Genomic DNA, 12215 nt, shown 5'->3' with positions numbered 1-12215 from the left:
TAAAGATTTTTTGGGAAACTACAAAGTTAAAAACCTGCTATCCCTAATGCAGCTGTAAAATTGCAGCCATGAGCTATTCATTAACATGTAGCTTCGAATTTTGTATCGTAGATTAAGTAAACATTTAACATGGATAATTTTCTGCTCCCAAAAGATGGTAGAGTGCTCAAGCGAAAGGTTGTAACAGAAACAGATGGAGAGAGAAAAGCTGCAAAAACTAGGAAATATGATTCCTCCTATTTGGACATTGGTTTCACCTGCATTGTTGTTAGTGGAGAAAGTAGACCTCAGTGTGTGGTTTGTGGCGTGATCTTAGCTAACGACTGCTTGAACCCAACCAAACTAAGTTGTCACTTTGAAACGAAACATGGGTCTCTAGCAGGAAAAATCTGTGATTTTTTTGCCAGGAAGTTGCAGGAGATAACTCAACAGAAAGAAGCGGTGAAACATGTGGCAAATACTCCTGCAAATGCATTAAAAGCATCAAAGCAAGTAGCATACTCAATGCCAAAAACAAAAGGCTCTTTGTAGATGGAGAAAAAGTGATTCAGCATTGCTCGACTTAGCTAAGACAATGTTTGGTGAAAAACCAGCAGAGAAGTTCAAAAGTATACCCATCTCAGACACAACAGTTTGCCGCCGCATCTCTGACATGACAGCTCATAGCACGGTTGAAATCAAGTTTGCTTGCTTTGCAGTTGTATGAAGCAACTGATGTGTCAAAGGATGCCCATTTAATTGGTTCTGTTCGATACTGCTATGAAACGCTATTATTAGAAGATTTTTTATTTTGCAAGCCAATCAAGGGGCGAGCAACAGGATCTGATTGGTTTGCCATTATAAATGACTTCCTGAACATCCTTGGCTTAAAACGGGAAACTGTGTTGAAATTTGCACAGTGGGTGCTCCTTCAATGTGTGGTGTGCTAGGGTTGGCCTAAAAGCTAATGTATTGAAAGTGGCTCCATATATTCTGTGGAACCATTGTATGAAACACTGGGAAGCCCTTGCTGTTCGAAACATGGACAGCGAACATGAGGATGTGTTGAATTCTGCTATAAAAATAGTACATTTTATAAAGACCCATCCCACAAGAGCTCGTCTATTTGCAATTTTATGTGCAGAAATGGAGATGAGCATGATGACTTGCTGTTTCATACAGAAGTACAGTGGTTATCCCGGGGGAAAGTGCCGTCTCACGTCTTTGAATAAAGGAATGCAGTACAGCAGTTTCTTCTGTGTTTGGACCCCTACAAAGCAGAACAACTATGCAATCCCCGCTGGTTTGTGCTTGTCGCATACCTTGCTGACATTTTTGAGAAATTAAATTCTCTGAGTCTGTCTCTGCAAGGTGCAGACATCACTTCTTTTACCATGAATAAAAGAATAACTGCATTCAAGAAGAAGCTTGAATTATGAAGAAGACTAGTTGAAGATGGCTTGTTTGAGCCGTTTTCATGTTTAGTAGATGTTCTTGAGGAGACTGGATATAAACTTCCAAGTGTTGTTGAGATAATAAAAAATCACCTGACTTCCCTCAGGGATAGTATGCAAAAGTATTTTCCTGAGGGCAACGATCAATTCAATGACTTCTGGCAGAGGTGGCAAGCCATCTCCTGATTCATATGCAGAAAGAACTGATTGATCTCCAAAGTGACCGCACTCTGCAGATGCATTTCAGCAAAGTCTCACTGGGAGAGTTTTGACTGAAAATGTCTGCAGAATATTCAGCTTTTTAGAGAAACTGCTATCAAAACTCTCTTGCCTTTCAGCTCGTCCTCTTTATATGAGATTGGGTTCCCAGCACTCGTGGTATTAAAGACTAAGTACCATTCAAGACTGAATGTGGAGCACAACCTGAGGATGGCAGTAGCAAAAATCCATCCACAGATTGACCGTCTCTGGTGTGAAAGACAGGCACACCAGTCACATTAATCCTGGTAGTGTTATTATCAATCTATGTCATGTTTAAAACAAAGCATCATAATAAAAACAATTTGCGCATATTTTATCTAGAAAAATTGTGTTTTGAGCTGAGTAATAAGCCTCTGTCATTTAACCACACCTACTCACAAACCTGCAGTTTACTAAACATTCTTATAGTGTTGAACATTATTTGCCGGATATGGCCCGGGATATGCGGGTGTCATTCGATTTTGTAGTGTACCAGATTCCAGAAATTTCTGTCAGCTGGTGGGGAGATCCGACATTTACAAAAATTCAGCTGGGGGGGTTCAACCTACAAAGGTTTGAAGACCCCTGCCTTGGGAGAAAGGAATGTCAAGTGTTGTCACTGTTATTGACACTTCTGTACACACTATTTCACTGGCCACACAAATCATAACCGTTCTGACAATATGCCACTAGTATCAATCTCTCTTAGTTAATACATCTACCTATCTCGCAAGCTATAGTTCTCGCACTGGAGATTTACAAGAAAACGGAAGCAGAAATTTGCCTTGCAGTACTGTGTTATGGATATATGGTAAATTATAACATCCTACCTCTACTTTCTACAACAGGTATGCTCAAATATCTAGAGAAATAATTTGTTTCATATGGTGCATCAATTGCCCTTTATTTACACAAAACATGAAATTTAAGAACAAGCATTCAGTTAATACTTCATGATAGAGTTACTTTTGTGAAAGTTAAATCCTCCACCAGCAAAATGAAATGCATATGTAACACTGTTGTAGTTACACCAGCGCCCATAAAGTTGTTAAACTGAATCCCACAAATTGTGTCTGGAGCCATTTTTGAGTGTTGATGACAGTTTTGCAAGATCTCCATTTATCTTCACAAGGGATTCTTCTCTAGTCAGGCTTGTAGACGGCCCTCTTCAAATCATACCACGATCGAGTTTGTGTAGTGGAAGAATGAAGCAGCAACACTGCAATCTTCAGATGCAGTGGTCCCAGGAAATACATTTTAAGAACTCCTGTTATGAAGCATTGGTTGGACCATGTTTCCAAAAGAGTTACAGTATCAACAGTCAAAAGTCTCTGCATAAAGATCTTTGTATTACCTGATACTGTTTTTTTGTCCTCAAAGACTTGGCCAAAACATGAGATTCTTGAGCTAGAAAGGTGCACATGCTCCTGCGTGAAATGAGAACTTTCAAAAGAGAATTTATTTGAAGATAGATCATTTGTCAATGAGGACTTTGGCCCCGCCTCAAATTCCTTCCTTTGGTAACTTTCTAGAAGACTTAATTTTTGTAAAGGGCAGTCTTTTTTTTCTTCAGAAAACAAGCATAAAAAACAAGCTTGCTATAATCATAAAGAGTGTCTATCAAGTCAACAAGAGATAAAGTAGATAAAGAAAAATATGTTCCCAAATAATAATAACATACAAATCATTCAACCATGGCAGCAGAAGGCATCTAATCCACTAATATTCTGACTCTTCAACCATTTGCAATGCGTCAAGCACAGTGCCTTTTAAAAACGTCCAGAGTAGTGTAATTTGCTTGGCAGCTTTTGTAGTGCTACATCATTAAATGACTCACTTTTACCAGCAACACTTTTAATGAATGATAGAGAGACACAAACCTGTACTCGTATATGGTATTTCAATATATGTAATTTGTGATTATTAACTATCCAGGTTATTTAAAGTTAATTGTAAACATGCCAATTTAAAACTAACTTGATTAATTTTCATACAATTATCCTATTCTATTGAATAAAAAAATCCCTAGGGTTATTTTCGGAACCTACTCTAGAAGTGAAATCCTTACCAACTCAACAAAAAGACTACAGTGCTGCAGTATACAGGCAAATGTAATCTTTGACATGTCACTTAAGCACTTATTTTTGTAACGACCTCACCTAAACAATAGACTTACATTTGTACATATATATTTTCTAAATACACTCAATGTGGGAGTTTTAAGCATTCATATTTAAAATTGCTTAAAAAGAGAAATAAATCAAGATCATTTTTGACACTATTGCAACCATTCGGCAAGTCTTCTTCACCTTTGCAGACATGGCATTAAAACTGAAATACAATATGTGAGCATCAAACAGAGGGCAAAGAGACCCAACTTATCTCCAATGTGCCCAAAAGAAACAGCACCTATTCAGAAGCCCACACTACAGCGCTCATTCTCAGTCCTGATGTGAATCTGAAGTCATACAAGTCGGGCACAAATTGCACCTGGAACAAGGTAGTTTCCTTGCGCATTTGCCTGGTTGCCTCGGGAAACCAGTTAAAAAAGGGTATAATTTGCAGTTTGACCAAAAAATAAGACCGAAACCACATAATAGATGTTACCCTATATACTACTGATATTATTCTGAACTGGGAAATCTGGAATCGAGCAGTAAAACAATGCGGCATAATGCCAATACCATGCAGTAACAGAATTTCCAACCTCCTTGGAAGAAGGGACTCAAGCTTTTCTGCAGACCTAAGGTACGCTAAAACCTGAATATCCTTAATTCCTTCTCACAAGGCATATCTGTTAGAAACAAAAGCGTAGTTTATCCGTACTTGTAGAGGTCTAATATGCATAAAACATCAGTTCCTAATTAGCAGATTGTTTCTCTTGGACGAGCGGCACCATGTTTTCTAATGCTACTCCATTCTGAACTTGTACTGAGTTTGCGGTTTTGTTCTCGGTAGCAGCCTCCAGTTCCGCAGCCTCCTCAAAAGTATTGGTCAGTGGCCTCCCGAGGGTTTCGGGCAGCATTAGAGTTAATATTCCGGTCAGTAGAGCCATAAGTCCAACCAGAAGCTGAAAGAAATACAATATGTCAACTTGAAACAGAACAGAAATGTATTAAACGCACATATAATTCTACATATTTCAAATCACTGCAGCTAAACAAATCTATAGATATATTCTACTGCTTCCTTCTTCCCAGAATTTGTTTTGAGACTTCAACTTGCAGTTCATGAAAAGCTTGGTTTGTGATGTCATTATGGTTAAAGGCACAGCACATTTACACCCATAGATCAGGCTTCACAGTTGGCTTGTAGTGCACCCATTAAGATGCTTTCGAAATGATATTGATACTACTCAGCCTCACCATGTGTCATCACAAAGGTCTAAAACCGGAGTACTACATCTCTGCAACGAGAATTGTGTTTCCAACCAATTGGTGTTTCCTTTGATAGAGTTTAGATTTAAAGGTACAGTGACATATTTCACCTGTTTCATGTCATATTTAAACAGGAACAGACAACTGAAATATTTACTGCAAAACTGTTGCCATTTTCTTAATAGGAGAGTTAATCTGCAGATATTAGGACCAATTTCCCCTCTACTGATACTAGTTTTGCATCCATACCTTCATTAGTATCAGTTATAGGAACACTGTTCATAATGCTCAAAGCGAGGTTACCCGTCTATAGATGTATTCGCAACCCATCACTTCTAGGTTGAACAGATCTCTAATGTAAGGTTAGGTCTTGGGGTGCGTGGTCTCACCGAGCAGCAAGATGGCCGCTCCTTGAGTGTGCTCTGCCGTTCGAGACAGGATCCTGTAAGATCCCATCCTTAATCAGCACCAGCGGCACCTACAACATCAAGAATCGAGTTCCTGACACTGCAGCGTAAAGTTTGATACCGCTTTAAGGGCACAGACTACAATATTTGAGGCGTTCATTGAGCAGCTAAGGAAGGCCCAGTGCTGTGACTGGTGCACTGCGGGCAGTGAGGCGATGGCATCGGAGTTCACCTTGGCTGATATCAGCGCAGCTATCCGGTGAAGCGGAGAGGGAATCCGTGTGTGGCTTGCTGCTACGTGCGCCAGGAAAAGCACAGACTACCTGTATGCAGCTGAGACGGCCGCGGACACCGAGGCCGCCATCTTGGAGCAAGGCCTTCTGCACTGTATCGGTGTCCACCTCGGCCCGTGACCTGGTCTCTATAGCTGTGGTCGCCCTGGACAGCGTGATGCTGGTGTGAGAACTCCGGCAGGACCCCAGCGGACTGTAGCGGTGACCATACCTTGAATCTGGGCCTAACATCGCTGACGGAGTCCTTGAGTAAAGTGCGGCTGCTGACTCAGGGAGCTGTGGCAGGAGACACCAGCGAACTAGTAGAGCAGCAGCGGCATTTGTCCCTGAGTAGTGAGGTGGGACGGATGGCCGCACATCAAGAGCCTCCGGTGCTGCTTGACAGGCTCTGCAATTTCCAATGCCGAAGACGCAGTGAAGCGGGGGGAGCCGAGGGAATGGGAGGACCGGCCTGGCTTGCTTTGTGTCCTGGACTTGGCGTTGGCCTCCTCTCTTTGTGAGCCCCACTGCGCGCATCAGGAGGTCTCCTGCTGGGCCCCTGACCCCCCCTACCGAACAATGTTTTTGGGCTACAACTGCATGAGGACGCCCTGGGTAATATTGCAAACTGTCATCATTCTGGGTACCAGATCGCCAGGTTAAAAGGCTGATAGTACCAGAAAGAGACATGACAACATCAACCATAGCAGCATAAACATACTACTGCACAAAGCTGCATAACAAGAGAGTCCTATCTGGGTAACAAGACGTCGGCAAGCCTGGAGGGGGTATTGGAGCATGTGCTGGGGAACCGCACTCTATAGAGTGTTTGTAATAGCAGCTCCCTCTGATCACCTCATTTGCACTCCTGACTACAGCGTTAAGGAGGCAATAGAACTGCATGCTGAAAACACAGACAGCCTTTAGAAGATATATATATCAACGTGATACAGGCCACTCCCAGACTGTACATCTTGTAGTGAACTGCCTCGGCAGGGCAGTCTGCTGTTATTATAACTACGTCTACCCAGTCCAGCGCAGAAATGAGAAAAACAGACACCAAACAATCTAAGTTGTCATTTAACAGCAGAAGACATATGCGCCAAACAGACTCTGGGTGATAACCACCCCACAATGCACACCGACGAACATGGCGGAGATCTACGTGCTCTTCTGCTGGAAATGAGATCCAGTCTTAAGACAATTGATACCAAACTCAATGTCCTCACTGCAAAACTGGACCAGGTTAAGAAATGTGTGGACACGCACTAAACCAGGCTGGACCAACTAAAAAATCGCCCATCGTAGGCCCACGATTTCCAGGTGGAGGCCAAGGAACAGTTGCTGCTAATGGACAAGGTCTTGACACTAATTAGAGCCAAAAATGACGATTTAGAAGCCAGATCCGGACGCAACAATGTCCGCATAATGGGAATTCCTGAAACGACTGCCATTGCTAAAATGGAGACGTTTGTGGAGTAGATGTTGAGTGATTTGCTCGGAGGTGACCTGTCATCAGTCTTTATCGTGGAACGTGTGTACCGCACCCTCGGCCCTAGGTCACCTGTGGGCGCCACTCCACGCCGGATCCTGGTCCAGTTGCTGAATTACCGAGATCGAGATGCGGTTCTTAGCCTGGCCAGGGAAAAGGGTGCGTTCAATATAAAGGCAACACCGTCTCCTTCTTTCCCGATTTCACCCCATCGGTACAGGTGGCAAGGCGTGAATTCACCCCAGTCAAACGTTTACTCCTACAAGCGGAGATCCCATATGCGCTATTATACCCTGTAAAACTGAAGGCCATGTACGATGGCACCACCCACTATTTTACAGACGCTAAATTATGATTATGGTGAATTAAGGATAATAATGCGCCAACGGTGCCTTTATCCCTCGGCCACCCTGCCTTTGGGCAGGGCTGTGTGCCCGTGAACCCACGCCTCCAGGGAAAACTCCCAATTCTAGTCTTCAGGTCCCGACTTGGGACACACTGTTGGTTATGTTTCGTAGGGGGGGTATAATGCACAACATAATTGGGGGTTGGTGTGGGTGGGGTATGGGAAGGAGATGTTCTTGGTAGTAAGTTGGACAGAAGTGACTTAGTCACTTTTACACGCAATGCTACAACACACCACACACCAGTTAGCCATGGTAAGGAGCACCCTAGCGGACCAGGGTTTTAATTGGGAAAACGCCATATACAAGTCACATGATTACAGCCACAAACGCCAGGTACATTCGGCTGTTACGAGGTCACAGAGGAGACATGACCCATATTAGATTTTTAACTTGGAATATAAGTGGGCTAAATGATTGTAAGGAAAACTAGACTAATACATGCTTATGTAAATAGACATCGCATAGGTGTATGCATGATCCAGGAAACCCACCTAAACAGCACCTTGCATGGTAAGCTACACCACAGGCACTGGGGACACAACTTCTCTTCTATTTACTCTAATTATGCCAGGGGCGTAGCGATACTGATAAGATAAGGGCTTTACTGGAAAACGTGGATCGCAACTTGACCCGGAAGGTAGATATGTACTGCTCTGTGTTATATTGGGAGGAGTAAAAATGGCCCTAGTTGCTGTCTATGGTCCAAATACAGACTGTCCTGAATTCTTTCGGAATGTATGGGCAAAATTTCAGCTCATAGGATGCAACACAATAATATGGGGTGGAGATTTCAATGCAGTGCTCAATGACACGTTAGACCAGAAGGGCACCTTTTGTACTAAGCACCCCCTTTTTTGACAGGCCTTGGCGGAGCTGATACAAGACGAAGGGTTGATAGACATCTGGAAAGTGAGACACCCAGGGTTATTGGAGGGAACGTGTGTGTCGACGTATCACGGGGCGTGGTCAAGGTTGGACTACTTGTCGGTGTCGCGTGAGATCGCTGCCTGGACCTCTAACGGCAAACTACCCCAGGACGCTGTCAGAGGAGATACATAAGGACATTGAAGAATATTTTGAACAGAGTACAGGTTCCATATCCATATACACCACACTGTGGGAGGCATTTAAAGTGGTGGTGAGGGGAAAGTATATATCACGACATGCAGGGGTGCTCATGGCTATGGGAGGCAGGCTATGCACTCTGGAATCTCGTGTCAGAGAACTAGAAACACACTATTTTGATACAGACGACTCCACAACATTGCCCGTTATACGTGAGCTCATTTTAGAGTTTGAGGAAGAAGCTTAGCGAGATGTGAAATTTATGGGTAAGCACACACAGGCCAGGCAATACGGAGAGGATGACAGGCCTGGGAAAACCCTAACTAACATGTTGGGGACTCCATATACAGCCACATATATTTCTGAAATTGTAGGTCACAAATCCCCTATCATTAGGGGCCCCAGGGAGGTTTGAGGGGAATTTTCTAAATACTACACTAAGCGCTACACCGCCACGCATTGATCGAAACCAACGGGGCTTCAACTGTTCGTTGACTCTCTGGAGGTGCTCTGGCTAAGCAGGGCACATAGGGAATATCTGGACGAGCCCTTTTCCATTCATGATGTCCTACAGGGGATTGGTAGCCTGCTTGCGGACAAAGCCCCTGGGTTGGATGGATTAACCACTGAATTCTATAAAGCATATGCGGAGCTGCTTGCGTTGCATTTGCTGGCGGTATTTCAGGAAGCTCAGGATACTGGTGAGCTCCCCCGTCAATGCGCGAGGCGATAATATTAACGTTGTTAAAACCAGGGAAACCCTACCAGGAAATGGATTTTTATAGGCCGCTATCCTTAATCAATATAGATGCTAAAATATATGCCAATTTATTGGCCAATAGGCTGCAGCCTCTACTTCCCCTGATCGCAAGACCCAATCAATTTGTGTTCCATTCCTGACAGATCCACAGCCCACAATCTTCGCACCTTCTTCACAGTGCTGCCTTACCTAAACCCTGACACCAAGTGGCTCATGGCATTTCTGGATGCTACGAAAGCATTTGACGCGTTGGAATGGCCCAATTTGTTCACTGTATTTGGAATGATTGGCTTCAGTCAAAACTTAATTGCTTTAATCGGACTGTTGTACACCAGGCTGTCGGCACGACTATGTATGAATGGTATGATCTCAGACCCCTTTGCTATCTCTCGAGGGACATGACAAGGGTGCACCTTGTCCCCGCTATTGTTCGCTATAGCAATGGAGCCGATAGCGGCCAGAATTCAGCAACACCATCCCGCCAGGGCATTGGGGTTTAGTACCAGAGGGCCACTGATCGCGTTATATGCAGACGACATGACGTTATACGTAAACAACCAGGAGGTAAATCTAGCTCCACTGCTTAGAGAGCTCACTTAATTTGGTGCCCTCTCAGGCTTATTTATGAACTGGTCCAGGTCGACCCTATTTCCCCTCACACCGGCCATTAAGCCCTCTGAACAGGACTACCCGCTGAAGTGGGCAGATGGACCGGTAAAGTCTTTAGGGATTTGGCTAAGCCGAGATATGCAAGAGTTTTGGAATTTGAATTATGGCCATGCAGTCACCTGGCTCGAAGGGAAAATAGAGGTCTGGGTCAAATTGACGCTCTCTCTTGCTGGCAAAATAGCCATCACAAAAATGGTTGTGTTACCAACATTTTTATATTTATTTATTAATATACCAATATCGCTGACCCAGGCATTTTTCTAACACCCTCCGGTCTCTTATGATTTTCCTGGTCTGGGCGGAGAAGCAAGCTCGCATCAACTGGTAGATACTTACTCTTCCCCTTACACAGGGGAAAGGGGGTCTTCAGACATGCCGCTTTACACGTACTGTGCCCAGGCGCAGTTCTTGCACTTCTGGGTACACCCTGTCCCACTTCAGCCCCATGTGGCTGTTGAGGCAGACATGGCAGCCCCTATTCCCCTCCAGGTGGCCATTTATAAAATATATTGCAGACCCAGAGATGGGATAGATACAGTCGAAACTCTGTGGTGGGCATGGGAAAGGTTAAGTCTCAGAGCTGGTTTGGAGATACTATACTCCCCATCTGCTCCCTTACCTCACAATCCGCAACTTTCAGCCATGGCTGACGATGGTAATGTGGCATTGACCATATCCATGGGGGTTGAAGTGTTCGCGGACCTGTACCCTAATGACACGTTCTGCACCCCACCAGAATCTATCACAGAGACCCCAAAGGAGTTTTCAGTGCTTTTTCTTTATTTTAAGATCAGGGGCACTTGTAGGCAACTACACACTATATTTCCTAATCCCCCAGAACAACTACCAGTGCTTGAGCAGTTGATAAACTCGGTGGGTTCCCGTAGACTAATAACAAGGATGTACTGCTCTATGCAAACCATGCACCCTTGATCATACCTAAAGCCCAGCGAGAATGGAATGAAGAACTGGACGATCAGGTGACAGACGAAAAATGGGTTTTCTGTGCGGCCAACTCCAATTATATTTACCCAATTACAAACTGAGATTAATACACTTTAAATACATAGGTTCTATAGAACACCTAGCCAGCTACACCGCATGGGACTGAGATCAGATTCTAGATGTTGGAGATGTGGATACTTCCCCGCCACCTTTTAACATATGGCTTGGCATTGTCCTCTCATAACCTCCACCTGGGTTGCCATATTTACCACAATTCATGCAATACTAGGGGCGCCCACTGAACCACAACTGATCATAGGACTCCTAGGTTACGTTAAGGACACTAAGGCCGAGCACCATAAGCTACATGCCCTGCTACTCTTAATGGCTAAGCATAAGGTGTTGATCCATTGGGGAAACTAAAGCGCCCACATGGAAGGCTTGGATACAGGACTTCACCTTTAGCCATACTCAGCTGTCGATATTCTGGGAGCTGATGCCTGCCACCTCCAGACCGAAAGATATATGGGGTCCATCCTTGGATTGGTTAAAAACACTACAAGATGCCGCCCCAACCTCTCCCGCTCGAGTAGAAGCTGACACCTCGCAGGTAATAAAAGCACATGTAGAGGTGAACTCAGATTAGCCCAAATCTTTTAGCTGGATAGATGATTTGCTGCCTGCAGGCGGCCTGTGGTGGGATCTGGGAGGTGCAGTGTTTGGGCACTTATTGAGTTGCGTTCATCGTGAAATCCGGCTCACCTCCATTGTTTGCATAATGGTGTTGGGTGCTATGGGGTAATCTCCTGTCCGGTTTGATCAATGTTCGTCTTTGTATTTTGTTTGCTTGTTTACCGAGTAGGATAAGATTATATTCAAGCTTTTCAAATTTGATAATATGAAGCTGTATGTGTATTGTCAAAAATGCCAATAAATACATTATTTTAAAAAACGTTAGGTCTTGGAAGTGTAAGGGGTTGTGAGAAATGATAGGATAGCCTGATATTTACTGAAGATAAAAAGACCAAAGATAGCACCTTACATGGCTAATCTTCTCAGCCATCCAACAGCATGAGGCACCCCATAAGCAAAGTAATCCTTCTGGAAATCCCCAAACACAAAACCTCATGCCAGCAGTGGTTCTTCTG

At 43.9% G+C, this 12215-nt stretch overlaps 1 protein-coding gene across 1 annotated transcript in view; it reads right to left on the bottom strand.

The window, feature by feature from the left end:
• Positions 1 to 2547: 2547 nt before the first annotated feature.
• SLC22A16 (solute carrier family 22 member 16) overlaps positions 2548 to 12215 on the bottom strand; it is a 335928-nt gene continuing 326260 nt past the window's right edge. The window contains exon 8 of the mRNA XM_086927382.1: positions 2548 to 4743. Coding sequence (XP_086783508.1) covers positions 4534 to 4743 — 210 coding nt within the window. The 3' untranslated portion in view covers positions 2548 to 4533. The remainder of the gene's footprint in view (positions 4744 to 12215) is intronic.

Source organism: Lissotriton vulgaris, chromosome 6, assembly GCF_964263255.1.
Source record: "Lissotriton vulgaris chromosome 6, aLisVul1.2, whole genome shotgun sequence".
In the NCBI taxonomy this organism is placed as follows: domain Eukaryota; kingdom Metazoa; phylum Chordata; class Amphibia; order Caudata; family Salamandridae; genus Lissotriton; species Lissotriton vulgaris.
Note: the sequence above shows the minus strand (reverse complement) of the source record. Positions and strands in the feature narration are given on the sequence as shown.